General features: G+C 32.4%; 2 protein-coding genes across 2 annotated transcripts; both read right to left on the reverse strand.

The window, feature by feature from the left end:
• Window positions 1–1,492: 1,492 nt before the first annotated feature.
• LOC143054623 (uncharacterized) lies at window positions 1,493–5,937 on the reverse strand. The gene is made up of 3 exons (XM_076227638.1): window positions 5,658–5,937; window positions 2,959–2,986; window positions 1,493–1,849 (listed from the first exon to the last, which is right to left on the reverse strand). Exons 1-3 carry the CDS (start codon window positions 5,832–5,834, stop codon window positions 1,536–1,538), a joined length of 519 nt encoding a protein of 172 aa, XP_076083753.1. The 5' UTR covers window positions 5,835–5,937; the 3' UTR covers window positions 1,493–1,535.
• Window positions 5,938–10,501: 4,564 nt separating this feature from the next.
• LOC143055204 (putative serine/threonine-protein kinase roco4) lies at window positions 10,502–16,082 on the reverse strand. Its single transcript, XM_076228341.1, has 4 exons — window positions 15,719–16,082; window positions 13,150–13,256; window positions 10,818–11,429; window positions 10,502–10,549 (listed from the first exon to the last, which is right to left on the reverse strand). The coding sequence occupies exons 1-4, from the start codon at window positions 16,080–16,082 to the stop codon at window positions 10,502–10,504; spliced, it is 1,131 nt and encodes a 376-aa protein (XP_076084456.1).
• Between the last annotated feature and the right edge of the window lie 3,587 nt (window positions 16,083–19,669).

Raw genomic sequence — 19,669 nt, forward strand, 5'->3', positions numbered from 1 at the left:
TCCAGAAAGCGTTTCGGACCCATACAATTGATAATGTGTTGTTTTTAATTTTTATCATCTGAACATCGATGTTTCAAAACAAAAATGTAAACATTGGTTACAAATTGGCATAAGGTAATACGTGTACACATCAGGATATACCTGATTTCTATGAAGTCAAACATGTATTTAATAATCATTTAAAATAGATAGGGATTTTGAATGAGTGGTATACCACAGTGATGACGACTACTTTTAGCATGGAGCTAAAGTTATAACTACAACTATTGATTATGCCACCAATCGACTCCTTATATGATCTTCTGTTTCATTCCTAGGTTAATATTGGGAGATATTTCACTTTATGTTCTGACATACAAATAGATGAACTAACACATAAACAAACAGGTAAAAATACAGTTAACCAAGGCAAAACAAAAAGTTCCCACAAATAATATTTTTACAATATTCTTAATAAAGCAGCATACAACTCTAATATATATAAGAAAAAAAAATTGAACGTATTAATAATTAACAAATATTCTGCATACCCTTTATTTTTCTCAACAAAATATGTATTACTATCGTAGCTGATAAGCGCATCAAGCAACATTGGAACAAAAACGACCAAGAGGCCCAAAAGAGCACGTGTCACTCACCTGCATCTTCTTTAGTAAAAGGCAATAATCCCAAAACGAGTCGACAGATGTTTTAGGCAATAATTGAATACTTGTAAACCTTGTCTTGCTGATTATTTGTGTTTCTACATGTATCTTCTAGTATTGATAAAAATTTTCAAAAAAGTAGGCAATTATGCAAAATCGACTTCAAAGGGCAATAACTTCAATAATGAGACTAGCAATGTTGGTCAGGTATACTTACTTGAAGATCTTGGTTGTTTTGTTTCTTTCTATTTATTTGAGTCTTTATATAATAGGACCACTTACAAATAACAACGGTAAAATTCGTCATTTAAGGGCAATAATTTCTATAAAAAGTCGACTGACAGTTTCGGCGTACATAGATAAAAGGTGAAGCTAACAATTCTTACTATATTGCCCCCTTAATTTTTTGTATTGATGAAAATAATGAGTGATGAAAAGTTTGGTTAAATTGAGCTGAATAGTTACAGAGGAGAAGAAGTTTGTAAAAGAAATTAGCCGACGACGATGGTCGACAGACGCAAGTGATGATAAAAGCTGAATTGATAGTTCTGTCATGTGGGCTAAATAGAATGAATAATACAACTTATTGTTTACCAGATAACCGACTTCAACGAGGACACTAGCGTACGTTACTTTTTTGCACAAGTAATTATTTATTATAACGTATATTATATATATGAACTTTATCACTCGTAATACTAAAAACTTGATTGTAACATATGTTAATCTATATACAAACATTTTGGTTATCAAGTAATGGAAGAAGAAAATAAATTTACTTGTAGCTACTATCTTTGATTAGAAAAGGCAAAGTTGTTCCCGTCATCTTTGTTTACTACCTTTTAACCTTTATTTTAATCTTCTTTTACACCTAATACAACATATAAAGTGTTACTCCACACCATATGTTTTCTTCACAAAACTAAGTCCTGGAGCTGCTTGTATATGTTTTAAAGCTACCATAAGTCGGTAGATAGTTGGTTTCACCATCTTGGTGTCTTTGCAATTCTTCCATTTGGTGAGAAGATCATGAATTTGACCATTCAAATCTCTAGGAAAATTGTACAAAGTCTTCCTAATGTCTCCAATGCTTAGACACAATTCAACTCCAAAGTGAACAACGCAATCACCAATCAAGTTCTTTTCTGTCAAGGCATTAATTACGTCATCTGAAGGAACATCTTGTAGGCGGCTCTGAGCTTGTTCTGTAAAGAATTAAAGTTACAGGGTAGATCACGTCTAACCTCTAATCGAATCAAATTTAAACAGTTCTAGCTAGAACAGTTCTAACCAAGAACTGATTTGCTCAGTTCTACCTGCAACTGATTTGCTCACTTTTACCTAGAACTGATTTGGACAGTTATATGACTAAAACAGTTATACGGATAAAACAGTACTACAACTAGAACAATTCTACGATTAGAATTGTTTTGGTCAGTTCTACGGCTAGAATTGATTTCGTCACTTTTACTTTTTGTGCTGACATGAATTGTCATTGATATGGTTATATTTATAAATTTACTGTTTACAAATTTTTGAATTTTTTGAAAAACTAAGGCTTTTCTACCTCGGGCATAGATTACCTTAGCTGTATTTGGCAAAACTTTTCGGAATTTTGGTCCTCAATGCTCTTCAACTTCGTATTTTATTTGGCCTTTTAAACTTTTTTGCATTCGAGCGTCACTGATGAATCTTTTGTAGACGAAACGCGCGTCTGGCGTATACACTAAATTTAGTCCTGATATCTATGATGAGTTTATTTATCCATAGAACAATTTTAAGAACTCTTTGTCTTAAATATAAAAAAAGTCATAAGAATATAATTCATATACAAAAAGCTCATTACACGATAATACTAAGACTGAATACTGACCAGTGAGATGCCCTAATTGCAGTCACGTCATTTAGAACTATTCTACAATCCTAAAGGGTTTGGTCAGTTCTGCTGACAGTTCTACAATTATAACTCATTTGGTCAGTGCTGCTGACAGTTCTACGACTATAACTGGTTTGGACAGTTCTACCTAGAACTGATTTGGTCAGTTATAGCTAGAACTGATTCTGACAGTTCTTCTTAGAACAGTTCTAGGAAATGACATATTAACGTTGATATTAAAAGGTATCAAATCCTGGATCCTAATATACAATATATCCATCGTCAAACTAAATTACGAAACTGAAATTGACTCAATCCTCGACTTTCAATATTGTCCGTAAATAAGTCTCAATTAAATGAACATATAGGTATAAAGAAACATATGAATTTCATAATGATGTCCACTAATCAGCAATTAAACAATAGTAATAGACCTACCCACTAAAGTATGATCCTCTCTGTATATCTGAAATACAGCAATGATGAAATGAGTAGTAGAAGTGTATGATAGCATCACAGATAAAGAGAAAGATATCCCCCAAACAATGGTAAAAGACAATATATGATAGTCACGATTTTACCCATGAATTCGAAAATTCAAAATCATTTTCAAACCTACCAAATAACATTCGTCAGATGTTCATAAAGGCAGGTTTTTTTTAATTTGATGGTTTACGAATTCTTAACGTGAAATAATGGTCGGTTTGTCGGGAAGAAATGATAACAAAATTCTTACAAGACATATATATATGTATTACCTTAATTTCTTTCCTATAAATACATAGGCTTTAATCAAACAAAACAATATATATTAATATTGCCGATAATCAAGACAGTCGGTTTGTCGGGAAAAAAGGATAACACAATTCTCACAAGACATAAATATATACACATGGAAAAAAGCATTGGAACACCAAATTGAAATTCAAATTAAAAAAAAACTTTTAATTTTTTTTATATAATTTATTGAAATACAACTAGTTAAACATTATTTAAATTTAACCTGAGTTTGATCAATAAATATCGACTCGATACGTTTTATCTGCACATGCAGCTACTGTACTCATAAACAACAAAACAGATGTTTTAATCCTCATTGTTTTCAACACTTTAAATAACCAAGTTTATAAAGTTATGTGACTGACATCTTGTAATTGGTCATCCACAACTCCTAACTGCAGCAAGATGGCAGATTATCAGTATGAGAGAAGCAGGTATATCGCTGTGACAATTGCACGTATTGTTGGTCATCACCATTCCACTATAAGTGGTTTTGAGAGAAAAAAAAATCAGGCAACACACGATGTAAAAGACATTCCGAGATCAAAAAGACCCCCTATAACATCTATGACATCTGCTAGGGAAATTCCCGCATAATGAAGGTTAGTCAGAAGGAAATCCATTGCAAACAATACAATCCTAAAAAAAAGAGTGGTGGCCATACAGGAGCCTTTAAACAAGAACTGTTCGAGACCGACTCATCGTAACTTGTTATCGTGCGATAAGACCATTTCGGGGACATTTGCTTACGAACAGACACGCAGTTGCCCGAATTCAATGTAGTGCAGAGCTCGTCAAAGTTAGAAATTAGCATCGTGGAGGAAGATCCATTGTTCCAATGTAATTCGGTTTATCTTCTTTGGCCCGATTGCAGCCACGATTTGAACCATATCGAGCATATATACGACACTATTTGGCGTAAAGTGCGCAAAAGGACACCCCAGTTCAAACACGTCATAAAATAAACACTCTCCTTCATCAGGAATTGTTGCTGCTACCTTAGCAACAAATTATCCGACTTATGGCATGATCAGAAGACGTTAAGTAGCGGTTATCCGTTTGAATGGAGGCTTCGCACAAATTTCTAATTCTTTGGCGTATAACAATCAACCATGAGGTCAACTATCATCTTAAGATTAATTTTGAAATGTCTGACATTGTAAAGTTCGACTACTTAAAGTTGTGAAATGCATATTTTTGTACAAAAAACATCTCATTTTGTTATTAAAATTGTGGTTATTTTCATTAATTGTTTTGTTCGTTATCATGTTATCATTATCTATGTTAATTTACAGATATTTTATCATATTCCATCAAAAAAAAGAGGCTGATTTTTCAAAATTTAGAAAATCAAAGTGTTGCAATAGCTTCCAGCACCAAAGCATCATAAACATGTGTAATGAAATTGAAAACACGTCTCACAAAAATTAGCTAACGGTGAAATTAACCCATAGAGTCTGTTCGCCCTAATTTTATAAAAGAAAAATGATATCAGATCGAAAGGACCTTGACCGAACGGGTACTAGATAGAACGGATCCAGGGCGAACATAAACGAGTGGAATGTTAATAAGGGCGACATTTAGACATGTTAATCAGAAAGACAAGGATGCCAGTTACAAATGGAAAAAAAACTCTTTCTTAATCTATGAAATTAGAAAATTCCTATTTGTTCATGGATATCTCTTTCTTTTAATCTGACGTCTTTTAAATTTGGACGTGTCCATTTCATCTATGAAATGAAAAATATATAACGGAATTATGGCACAAAAAGGGAAAAGAAGTAATAGAGTAATGGTCTTGAAGAAAAAGATAATATACAGAAAGACAATAGTACCAAAACACAATGTATAAATATAAAGACTGCGCTACACCAAACACATTAAAGACATGGGATGATCTCATGTGCTCTTAGGGTAGACAGATACTGCACTACATGTAGCAACTGTTGTATTGATCAGTTAAGTTCAAACCGGTGATAAGTCTTATTCAGTAGGTTACAACCAAGGAAAAGAGTACAATATTGTGTTGCGACAATTGGAAATTATCCGTTGTCATCCGTTGTGAAACGAGTTACAAGCAACTTTGTACATGATTTGGCCTTTTAAATGTATTAGAGCGGCACTGATAAGTCTTTTTTAGAGAAAGGGTTTTCTGATAAACACAATTGTAAGCCTTAAAGGCTGGTATCTGTTATGAGGTTTTTCATGAACTTGCTTTTGTACCATGTTTAAATACTGTCAACCTTATCAGAGAATTTTAGATTATGGAAGTCAATATATTTAGTCGCTATTATGATGATATCGAAAGAAACATAATCAAAGAAAAGAAAATGAAAGAGTTAGTTCAAATATCCAACCTGACACAGATAGTGTTGTCTGTCAATAGCTGTCAGGGCCTTCTGGAGTTTCCCAAACGTTGCAGTCAATTGGTCACTTTCTGTTTTATCCCGCCATTCAAACAGTCCCATCAACATAAAATCCATAGGATTTGAGAAATAACGAAAGTTTAAATTGTCGTAATCAGTTTTGTTCATTCCAAGTTCAATAAAGAAGTTGTAGAAGTCTCCAATACCTATTGTTCTTGCTAGTTGCACGAAATGTTGATCATCTGGTGTCAAAAGTTGGGTTTCTGTATCAAGACCTGGAAAGGTAAATTAGTTATTAGAATTAATTTGAGAAGATATTACTTAAATACTGACAATGACAGTGAAGATGAAATATGCTGTTTTTAAGGATTTCAAGTTAATATATTTGCACAAAATATATATATATACTTGAAAACAGAAGAAACATACTGCATATGGATATCACTAAAACATGGCGTCGGTGGAAGTTTCATAACTTAAAAAGCAATAAATTCATCATGTAAAAACCAGTTTTTCTTTATCAATTCTTTTGATTTTTGTCTTTAACTTCTTATAATCAAATGAAATTTACGATAAGTACTATCAAACACTTTATATTAATCACGCAATTTTTTGATATTTTTATTTTATTTTTTAAAGATATATTAACACTTTATGTCGATTATTTCAATATAATCAACGCGTACATCGGCGAAATTAAAATCCGTTCAGTCATCTTTATTTGTTAAAAAACATGTTCTTTTACTATAATATATATATACTGATATCACAGATTTCTTGGTTTCATGAGATACATGTAATGATGTAATACAAATGAGATATTAACACTTTTTGTCGACCAGTTCAATATATGTAAAGCGTAAATCAGTGATTAGTCCACTTTCTTTGCTCAAAACGTTTTTTTCTTTAATTTTTTTATTACAGATTCAGGAATTTGTAGTTTTCTGTCCAACAAGAGATGTAAATAAAAACACTCATTTGTTTCATATCACATGAAACGTCATATAGTCTTCTATGGTACATGTATAACATTCATAAAACAAATAATTTCATATTTGTTTTATCCGGCTCAACCTGTCGGGTTATACAAAGCAGGGTTAAAATTCATATGTCAAATGTTTTAGTTCTGAAAATGCATTTAACTTGCCACTTGACGTTAATTTGTAAAGTGATATTTGAAATTTTATTTTTTTCACATGTATCGACAGAAATGATCCAAGAGTCGTCCAAATGTTTCTTTGGTATCTAACGCCTCTCTCTCACCTCTCTCTCTCCCCCTTTTTTTTTTGAGGGGGGGGGGGGTCACAAATACATGGACACGAGTGATTTGTAGAGTAATCATATTCGTTGAAATATTAAACGTTATTTATGAATAACGCAACCAAGTTAAAAAAAAATAATGCAGTTAGACGTCACAGCAATCTAGGAATCTAGGCAAACACTATGCCTAGTTTTTTTGGTTCTGTTTATGATCGTATTGCCTACAAGAACAAACAAAAATTCCACACTGTATATTTGGCTTTACAAGTCTCCGACAAGAAAAATATTTAACGCACATGTATTTATGTAAAGTGACATGTCTTTCAGAGTGCTAAACTGTAACCATCACATTAAGGTGTCTTGATAGAGTATTCAACTCATAAAGAAAAATATTTTGTGCTGATATGCATGTAATATTTGCCACTGAAAGTTTTGCAATGAATAAAGTAAAAAAGGGAAAACAAAACAAAACAAAAACTAGTAGTTTAGATGTAAAATGTAGGTTCGTGTCTAGATCACTCAATGAAACAAAAATTGTGTTTGTCATAATTGGAATGACTTAACACTTTTCTTTGAAAAATTACATTCTATTTTAATGATTGAAATGGTTCTGACAGTTATTTGGTATCAGTTTAATCAAAAATTTTGCAAAATATGGAAATATTACAAAAACAAAAACAATGTTTCCAAATTTACTATAAATAAATATATTTAACAAATAAATAACATTATCTTGGTACATTTTAATTTTGTGTCAGCACAGACACGAGATAAACAATAAATTAGCCAATATTGTCATACGATGTACGCATGTACGATACTCCTTATCACTGAAGGTAACATCCGACACACAAACAAAACCCCCAAAAAATTAAAAAGTGAAACAAAATGAAAACATTAATGTTCATTCTTAATAATTACACTCTTGAAACTAGTTCAAGGTGTATTTATGGCAAAGTAGATATTGTTGTCTGATTATTTAGTGTGGTTCGGCAAGGGACGTTTTCATTGTTTAACAGGACATTTGCACTTTTAAATCGACATTTACACTTTTTCAAAAAAAAATATAGTCTTTCTTAACGTAACACAAACAAAAATCATTAAATATCAATAAAATCATACATGTATTGACAGCTAAAGTACGAACTGCATCATTAACTTGAGAATAGTTGCATGCGAAACAATCAATACAACAATTGTGCTGCCATACTTATCTGTTAACCGTACATAATACATATATGCAAAATATGTTCCATTATGATGATAAGCAATAACTCCAAGCGACATGATTGGAGAACAATACGCTATTTGATTAGTAGATCGCTCTAAAACAATGATGTAGTGTAATTATCAATGTCAATTAATATGTCTTCTTATCAATTGCAAAAGTATATGTATTGTAGTCTTATTCATGTTAAATCCACTTAACCTAAATGGCAAAAATATAACAACTAAAAAAAAGTCATCAAGAGGAAAAGTTGTAAAGCTGTCCAGTCGATTTCAGTCCAAAACTTTTATTGAACTATATTTGTAAAAGACCAGACTGTGACATTCAATATATAATGTATTGCCAATGACCATTGAAACATCTGTACTCCAATAAGTCAAATAGAACAACATGAACAATGACTTGCTTATTATTCTTTAAGAATTTCGTAAAACAACATCTTGTGTTTGTGTATTTATATGCCTTATATAGCATGTATTGTGTTATGACGCTAGATTAAAACCGACGATGAAAGGTCACATATGTACTCCGAAAGCTTTATTATTGACCAGCCTAGTTGGTCGAGTGATATAGCGCGTCGGGGATAGTAGAAGGCAATTTAATGCCACGATATCTCAGTAGTATGTGCTTGAATCCCCGCAAATGTACAGATCTAATGCTAATATTTAGACGAATTATATATACGGTATGAGCTCGAATCCCAGCTAGGGCAGACAAGATATTTTGCTCCTCAAATTTACAGATCTAACATCGTTCATGATCGTTGGGCTGATGTGTAGACGAATTTGAAATATTTTCAGACCTAGCAGTGATCCAATTGATAAAATCTGTCGCAGTGTTTCCACTGTTTCAGACGTACTTTTCATATATACATATTTATATTTCATCTAAATATCGATACAACAATGTTAGATCTGTAAATTTGAGGAAGAGAATGTTTTGTTATTTCCTGGCAGGGAAACAACATTTACATTAACTGGTTTGTAAACCTTAAGACTGTACTGTTCCCTTCAACTGCATATATTTATTCAATCATTTAATTTACAGTGTATAAACATCATGAATGTGTCTTGTGGCGCGAGTCATTTCACACTGTTAGCTAACAGTGATATTATTCAGATGTAATAATTAGTATTAATGTTTAGCCAACCGTAGTTTTTGTTTGTCCTTTTTTTCTTGACAAATGAGTGAGTCGCTTACTCTGTATCAATCTTTTTTTTTATATAAATATTATTGTATTACCTTTACAATTTTTGTCACACTGCTTGTTGTTCTGTAAAAAATCACAAAATCAGCTTTTAGTTTGCATACAATCTGTGGTTTGTAGATATTACTAGTAATTAACAATTCAGATTTCCAGATTTGAATGTGTTTTGTCACCCTTACTTTTAGGACACTGACTAACAATTATTATCTTTCTCTTAGTTTCTTTTTTTTTACATGTATTGCCTTTCTTTCTTTTAAACTATCAAACTTGACAATTGTCACAAAATGCCTGAATGCGATTCACGGATATCATTTTCAAGCAAGTTATTTTAAACATGGTGTTTAATATTTATCGTGTAATTAAAAAAAACGTTTCCTGACGATGTCATGTAAGAAATATCAATGACCTACAAATAGATGTTCTCCATAAACTGACATAATCACAAACTTGTTCTAGTTAACTAAGCTAAGGTTTCAACGTCAATAGACCTTGACTGTGTTGGCGGGACCAAATAATCTCCATGTGCATATGTTAATACAACTGCATAATAAATACCATTGTCCGAATTTGTTTCCCCATTATATGACCGAATTACCATTTTTAAAACTCAATATTGGCAAGAAGACATTACATTGGCACATTTGTAACTGTGAATGTGTATTTAGCAACCACAAATCAATCAATCAATCATTAATTAACTGAAACTATGTTAGATATTTTTCCCCAAATGTAAAAGTTCCCATTTGTCTTTCATCATTGATCATTTAATTTCGTTTGACAATGTTTGATTTAGTCAAAGAAGAAGGTATACAAACATATCACTAACCTTATCAACAACCCAATTCAGAGGACATTTCGTTTTGTGTATTTTCCCATTCTTGCATCTCCAATGTGCTTTCGTTTTTGCGTCTGACAAAGGAATTAAACAAGTTTCACCATTGCATACTTCTCCAACTTCTATTTCAAAAAGTTCTGACGTTGCATGGTGATTTTGCAACTGTTTACCAAAACAATGACCGTAAATCTTAAGAATTCGCCCTAGTGCCAATGTCAAGCATTCTTGTATCGTTGTTGCTAAATCCGGTGAAATAATGTGTTTTGACGTGTCATTAACGAGGTATGCAACAATTCTTTGCCCTTTCACATGAATTTGAAGTTCATTTCTGGTATCAGTAGCCATAATTGCAGCTTGAAAATAAAGACAAAAACGAGCATCAACTAATTTCAAAGGCCAAATGCTAATCGCAGCCCCTATAAGCTTGAACGACAAAGCTGACGGAACCACTGTCTCTTTTAGATGATAGGCTATGCATATTGTTCTGTCATCTGTTGCAGCATTCTGCAATTTTGATGGAAATTTAGAAGCTACAATGCATGGGACTAGATATAAATCTGCAACGAAATCCTTCTCAACGTAGTGTCTAGGTTCTACAAGGATATCAAGGTGTAGGAGTACTTGAACTACATATTCTTTTATTCTATCGTTCATCAAAATGTCTTTGAAAGCAGGTTGTAACCACAGAGTAAAAAGATCTGTCTTCGTTAGAACTCCAGTAGATGATAAATTTTCCAGTATGTCTCGGATAGGTCCATTATCTGGCCAAAACATCCTGTCTGTGATGAAGGCTCTCAGGATATTGACCATTGCGGAAGGTTGAATGACAATGAAATCTCTTAAAGCAGGTTCATTGAAATACAACAACTTTCCGATTGAGTGTTGAACAAGTAAGAAGTCTTCAACTCTTCTTTCACTTAGAGCTAATTTATCATTGTATTTGTTCATCTCGAAGAGCTTTTCTTTTGTTATCAACTTTACTCCATCTGTTCTCATATCTGATATCTGTAAATCAAGAGGCACCCAAACAATCGGCATTTGTTGTCCCCATGTGGACTGCTGGAAGGCAATGTCAACTAATTCATCCTTTAAACGATCAATTTCTAGGTCTGCGACGTCTGTTGCATTGATGAAAAAGACTTTGTCGTACAGGATATGCTCATGAAGCTTATGTGAGGAAAACATCTGGGTCAGCTCTTCTTGAAATTTTTCAATCAATTTCTTTTTCTCATCCTGTCAATTATACAACACGTAATTACAGCTATGCATTATTTTATTTCCATAGAGAAAGAAAGTTGGATAAAACGATATTAATAAATATTGCATTGGTTGCAATGCAATACCGTGATTTACCGGTGAAATTCAAACTGATAATTTCACATGTGACATAAGCTCGGTTACTTTACTTCGCTGACGACATACACAATAGGACTTCGTAAGACGTTGTCGAAGACGCCGCATCAAATCAAACTGTGAAGGCGTAGAAAAGGATGTATTTCCTCACACTTTCTTCTTTAATGTCATTTAAAATCCCTTGGCCAATGTAACGAAAAGAATAATTAATCAAACAATTTGAAAAATAATATATCTTGTGACCGAACAACACTGATGGAATGATCGTAATATTTTTTTGGTATATGAATTGAAAAAAAACATCAAAATAAGGTGCACCACATGTTTGATGTTATTTCGAATGGACAGAAAAAATATAACATTCATTCATTATGATTTAATTCTAAATTCCATTTTAATCCGGAGTAAATCGTGAAAATAGTGGATGACGTCACGGTCACATGACAAAATTATGTCTATGAGTTGATTGACAAATCACTGTTAGCCAATCAGAAGATGCGTTATATCTAAAATAAAATCATGCTACGCGCATTCGTAAACTGGCGTGTTGTTATGTCACTCGGTGAACATATTTTTATATTGGAGTTCTTTGAATAGTTGTTCTATATTAACTGAACAAACAATTCAGTCCAACATGCTTTGTTATAGTAACCATTGGCTTTTAAATCCCATCCACTGTAATTACCAAAGCTGGGGTTTATTATTAGTCTAAGATTAATTGATTAATTACTTATATTTATCATAGGACATTCGCTTAATAGGCTCAACATGAATTTTTTCATATAAACACTGTCAAACTACACATATTTTTAAGACCCCTCTGATTTTAAGTATCTAGATTTTAAACTTATCAACAATCAGGAGCCTATAATTCAGTGGTTGTCGTTTGTTTATGTGTTACATATTTGTTTTTCGTTCATTTTTTTACATAAATAAGGCCGTTAGTTTTCTCATTTGAATTGTTTTACATTGTCGTATCGGGGCCTTGTATAGCTGACTATGCGGAATGGGATTTGCTCATTGTTGAAGGCCGTACGGTGACCTATAGTTGTTAATGTCTGTGTCATTTTGGTCTTTTGTGGATAGTTGTCTCATTGGCAATCATACCACATCTTCTTTTTTATATTGATGATTAATATAAATGACAATATATACAGGGTATATCTCATTTCGACAGACACCAAACCATACAAATAAAAGGTGTTCATCAAGAATGATTAGTACTCCACCTTTCATTTAGGCATATATTATCAAAATATATTTAACATAGATATTTACACCTATGCATACAAATTATTTTGTGTTGAATATGTACTACCTTCGGATAAGTGTTTTGTACTGGACCCGAAAGTTGGAAAGTAAACATCAGTACGTTGATGGTTTTCTGTAACAAAAGAAGAAGAACGGTTTACAAAGTCTACACTACTTGTTCGCGCTGTAGTGCGTTTTTTGTTTGTTGTTCATCTACAGATTTGTTTTTTCATGAATTCATACCCCATATCCTTTTTTTTTTCTTTTATGCCACAACATTTGTTGCGTTTTTTTCAACAAAGCATTCCAATGTCTTTTAAACAGCGGTAGAATGTTTGCTAAGACATACCTCAGAGAAGCTATCACTATGAGTAGCAGCAAACACAATTCTTGGCATTTTGTCATCACTTTTCGTACAGTAAGTCAATACAGAGTTAATCCAATGCACAAGCATGGCTGTAAAAATATAAGTTGGTTGACAATAAAATTTTGTTGTGTGATCTTTGTTTGATATTAAATATTAATCTTACAGAAAATACGGTAAGGATCACAACACAAAACAAAAGGAGACATGGACAAAAATAAGAATATGTATCTGTTAATGCCTGTCTGTCATAAATATGATGATTTTTTTTGTGTGCTTATCATGCTTATGGATCGGTCGATTGCATTTTTACGCTTTGCAGAAAGTTGATTTTCATATTTCTGCCGACTCTAACAAATACATTTTCCCTGGCATATAATTAAAAATATCTGCTAATACACATTTGGTTTTAAAAAAATGAAAATCTAAAAATAATTCGTAAACTGTGTTTTTGGAAATCAACAATCACAACTGACCTTGAAATGTTGTTTGTTAAAATAGGAGCAAAACCTATCTCAAAAACTGTTGACATAGATATATATCTTACATGTCCGTATACAATTTATAAAAATACAATAAAATGGACAGCAACATTGCTGACTCATTCAAATTAGTTTGACCATGGTCTCATGAAAAGACCCTATAAATGGTCGACAAACTTGAATGTACTGATAGTTATGCAACTTTTATACAAAATATCCTTGGTCTGTCACAGGTATTTCTCATCAATCAAACTAAACCGATAATTTAAAATAAATAAAAAAATGCATATTTATTCAATGTCAATGTACCATGACCTAGGATTTAAACTTAAACAGTCCTTGTAAGGTGTAAACTTATCACTAACACCATACACCATTACACTATACATCTTGTGTTATTACAAAAAACGCGTTTGATCCTCGTGCCAGCCACCTTACACACTTCACCATAATGCAATTTGATTTCAAAGAAAGCGTGCGACGACAAAATTATGTATTTGTTTGACAAACGAATTTGGAGTACATGATTGTAAATTAATGTATAAAACTAAAAATCACTTCTTCTAAATGTTGTGCATAATCTTAAATGTTGTACATCATTCCCGATCGCATGTTACATCATTTCAATATTTTGCATAGTTTTAAACTTTGATAACCACACTTTATATACACAGGACACAACCAAAGAATTCCGTATACACCATTACACCATTCCCCATACACTGTTAACCATAGCACCATACACCTGTTACCGATGCCCCATATGCCATACACCATTTCACAATAACGTCGCCGGAGTAGCAATCACTAATTCTCGCTGTCTACGACTTTTGTTGCAAGCAAAATAAAAAGCAATAGCAATACATTTGTTTTTCTTTATAGTCATATTTCAGATAGATGAAACGGACCCGTTAACACGTGAAAGACGTCAAGTTAAAAGTAAGGATATCCAGAAACAATTTTAAATGTTCTTGTTTTAAAAATTTAAAAGAATTTTCGAACATTTGGATATCAAAAAACGTAACAGTCTGAAAAAGGATGAAACTGATATCTACGTCTTTCCTATAATAATAAAAAGAATAATTGGGAAGTCTTTCCATCTATACTTTTTTTATACTGCAATATAAAAAAAAGAAATATGTGGTATGATTGCCAATGAGACAACTCTGCACAATAACCAAAATGACACAGAAATTAACAACCATAGGTCACCGTACGGTCTTAAGCAATGATCAAATCCCATACCTCATAGTCAGCTATAAAAGTCCCCGAAACGGGGGAAAAGCTCGCATATCCATGTTTCTCAGCCTCATCTATAGTCAGTGCACTATTATTGTCTATATACTTGCATAATTCTGAATAGTCACCTTTATCTGCCCATGCGACTCTCGTTAAATACTTAGTTCTGCTATCATTAACATCAAAAATAGTTTTACAACTCAGCCTCATTAAAGTTTACAAATAGTAAGGGATAAACATTACACAGATTGTCAAAAACAGAAATAAGAAATAAACATTACACAAATATTCATAAATAGAAAGTAGGAATAAACATTACACAGCAACGCATTAACATGAAGTAGGAATAAACATTGCACACAACTCATAAACAGACGTAGGAATAAACATTACACAATAAATCAAAAACAGAAAATAGGAATAAACATACTACAAAAACCAGTATATGCATACATTCAAACTTCGTTAATGACAGACAATTATGACAAGTAAGAAACCAACAATAGATTATGTATCAATATGATCAATAAATTCAATAAAAAAAAAAGACAAGTGTTTTCGTCGCCAAAATTATCGGTATTGCAAATGCTTAATCGCATTTTCATTTTTCTTTTTAAGAAAAAACACTACAGAGGAACTTTCAAGATGTTCAGTTCTTGTGACTTTAAATAGAATGTAGGGAAGTGTTAGAGTGACATTCATATTTGAGTACAAATATAGTTGTGTGTCATTTGTATATCAAAATATTCTGTTTTTGTATACAATATGCATTACTATATTTCGTTATGGAAACTGTTTTAAAAAAGCAATGTTATAAAAAAGAAACCACTTACATGCAGCTGTAACATCTCCTTGTGGATATTCTTCTAATTCTGTATAAAGGCCCAATCGTCCATCAAACATCAGAATGAATGTGCCCTTGTGCTGGATAAATAACTGATGAGTCATATCAAACGATTTTTGCCCACCGAAATCGACCAAATCCGAAGGTGCTATTGTCATGGTATAAGTTCCTTTCTTAATCTTCTCCAATAAGTCATCTTGAATGGAATGGGCAGTATGAATTGGCTGTTCCTGGAAGCCTTTTAAAGCCTTCTGAGAAGTTTCAGTAGGAGTGTGTTGATGTCTACTAGGAGAGGTCTTTCTAGTTTTTGCTTTTGTTTTTTGTCGTTGCTGTTTTGGCGGAGGTTTATCCATATTAGATGGATTCAACTTAGAATCGTTTGGTGTCAGATTTGGTAATGGATCATCAGGGACTTCACCTTTTTTTTTATTCACTTTCTGCTCTATTTTTGATTCAACATGACGTCTTTGTTGTTCTTTTAGTTCAGGATTTCCAAGTAGAAGTTTTGTTAGAATATCACCACTACCTTAAGAAGTGCAAAAAAACAAAACAAATAGCAAGCAAAGTATTTTAAAGCAAACAGAGCATTATGTTTTGAGTCATTATCAGAATCACCAGGAATTGGCACGTCAAATGATAAATAAAAAGATAACTGTATGTGGATAGTAAAATATTTAATTAACTAATCACTTAAGAAACAGGAAAAATCCTCTAATGTTAAAAACTCTTATTTATAGAAAAAGAAATATTCAGTACTTGACCTTTGGATGACTTTAAATCAACATGAGCTATAACATGTACAACAATCAACTAAAAGTAGTGAGAACGCTTTTTATAATTTGAAAATCTACCGGTTATAAACATTATACTGGAACAAAATGTTAACTTGATCATGGTGTTAACTACAAAACACAAATCAAATCAATATCGTCAAGAATCATTATTCGAAACGAGCAAAATTCTATCTTGATCTGTAATTTGTCATGGTTAAACTATATACCAAAAGTCTTATTAATATCTTCAAGCATTACCCAGAAATTGCACAAACACTATTATTTGCGTGGATTTTTTAAGTTCAAATAATTTGTAATGAAACTATATACGAAATAGCAAATATCTTCCAGCATGATGAAAAAAATCGCAAAAACTCATAACTTGCCATGCTTTTCATGATTTTTAAAGTCCAAGGACAATAACTCTGTACAAAACATCAGACTGGAACAAAATTCGTACTTGATCTTTAACTGGTCGTGATAAAACAGTATATCAAATATCAAATCAATGTATTCAAGCATGACAAATTAAAAAAGTGTCGAAAAGTGATTTGCCAGACTAATGGATGGACAGACAGACATATGGATTGCAAAACTATAGTCCCCTTAGACTAAAAGTAAAAGACTACTAATAATGCTGTAATGGCTTCCACATCAAACAAATTCATTGTACCTTTTTTCAATGGAATTATCTTTCGTTGTTGTAAGTCTATTCCATTTCTACCAAAATGAATAACAAGTCCATCTGTTGAATACCATGTCTTTGGAATTGCCTCGTCAATTAAGATACTTGCTAACGAAGATTTACCAATGTTGCAAGGCCCAGCCAAATAAACCCTGTTTTCGTAGGAAGAAAATGTTCCGAGAGCTACAAGATCCTCGAAGTCATCTCTATTCAACTGGGTAAGTTTGGTCAAAATGGATTCTGACGTATCATTGATATCCTATACAATAAATGAACTGAATATTACAGTGTCTTTTAAAATAGAAAAATGAAAATACGTTATATATTCGATGTATTCTAAGCGCTTTTATAGATTTACCCCCCCCCCCCCCTCAAGAATTCTTATTCTTTAAAGTAGCCGTGAGTGCAGTCTTGATAAGTATTACAAGTTAATATAAACAGATTTTAAAACCTGTTCTGTTTCCTACATAATCTTAAACATTAAACTTGAACATGATGACTTATTTAATCTGTGAATTCCTATTCCTAGCATACATCGTTGTAAATTAATATTACTCTTATTGCTTTTTTAAGACTTTACCTTAATTATTTTGCTCTGAAGTTTTCAAGTTTAATACAAAAATTGTTGTCTATGAAGGGCAACACCTCAATAAGGAGCTATTTCAGTCATTATGTTACATTCCTAGATCTGACTTTTCTCTATACAGTTTTTTGACTTTCTGTTACAAGGTAATTGAGCACAATGAAAATATTTGATTTAAAAAATTGGACAAAAACTCCTATACGGAGACAAAACTTGCATTTTCCCTTTTTATTCTATTATAAGCAAAGTCGGCCCTGATAATTTTGGTGTGGGGTTAAACTAGATTTCCAAATGATGATTGTAAGCAAGTTTGGTTAAATTATGGTCAGTTGTTTCAGATATGATTTTTCTTATAATTATAGAACCATGCATATGTGTTGAGTACGCAGGCTGGTTGATTATTAAAGTGTATCATAAATAAACTCATCATAGATACCAGGACAAAATTTTGTATATACGCCAGACGCGCGTTTCGTCAACAAAAGACTCAGCAGTGACGCCCGAAACAAATAAAGTAAAATAGGCCAAATAAAGTACGAAGTTGAAGAGCATTGAGAACCAAAATTCCTAAAAGTTTTGCCAAATACAGCTAAGATAATATATGCCTGAGGTAGAAAGGCCTTTGTATTTCAAAAATTCAAAATTTTGTAAACAGTTAATTTATAAAAATAACCATATCAATGATAATTCATGTCAGCACAAAAGTGCTGCCTACTGGGCAACCATTCTTAAAATGTTTCGTACCGCTGCTTGTTATGGTATCCATGTGTATCATAAACTCATTACACACGGTTTAGTAACCCTGCTGTTTCAGTTTTAAAATGTGCCACGAACATTTCACAAAGTGTTTCGTATAACTATGTGTTATGGTATCCAAGTGTACCATAAACTAATAATACAGTATCAAGTAATACTGCTTGTTACGATGTTCAAGTGTGCCATACAACTATTTCACGCTGTGTAGTGAAACTGCTGGTTAGGATTATCTAGTGTATCATAAACCTATGTACAGTGTTTATTACCACTGCTGGTTAGGGTAACCAAGAGTATCAAAAACTATTTACAGTGTTTCGTACCACAGCTGGTAAGAGTGACCAAGTCTAGCAAAAACATATTCCAACAGTGTAAGATCCACTGCTGGTAATGGTATATATGTGTACCATAAATACACCTTTTACACATTATTTAGAATCACTGGTGGCCGAGTATTAAAGTTTACCATCAACCTGTTATACAGTGTTTAGTTCCACTGCTGGTTAATAGTACGGCGGCTTTGTAAAAAATTGTGCACATCCTGCTACAAGCATGAAAATTGGCATAGACCTCCCTCAACTATTTTTCTTTCATTTCAGATAGGGAGGCATTTGAAAAAATGTCTCACTTCCGGTAAAATCCAAAATGAAGGACATCATACTTAAATTTACCCAATATCGAAGGCTAGTATGTGAAAAAGGTGTTATTAACATGCTACTATCATAATATTTGGTACAAACCTTTGTTTTGTTCTACTTTTGGATATATGATATAGATACGATGTCTTCATAAACCCTACTTCCGGTAAAATCCAACATGGCAGATATAGTTCTAGAATAAGCTTATTTATAGAGAGGGTAATTGGAATTTGTTTTAAAGTATTGCTACTATCATTACATTGTGCAGGAACCTTTCTGATCATGGATACAATGTATAAGACATATGTCTTTAAACCCTTACTTCCGGACATAGAAATAGTGATAATTTTTCATTTTAGTATTCAACTGTTTTTGAAATGTAAATAAAATGTTTTTTTTAGCTGGTCATTTAACTTTTGGCTTTAAGTCATCCTCAAAACCACTAATTCTATTCTGCTTTATATGTTTAAATACAAAATTAACACTTCCGGTAAAAAAACAACCAATA

This window comes from Mytilus galloprovincialis, chromosome 12 (genome assembly GCF_965363235.1).
Source record: "Mytilus galloprovincialis chromosome 12, xbMytGall1.hap1.1, whole genome shotgun sequence".
NCBI lineage: Eukaryota > Metazoa > Mollusca > Bivalvia > Mytilida > Mytilidae > Mytilus > Mytilus galloprovincialis.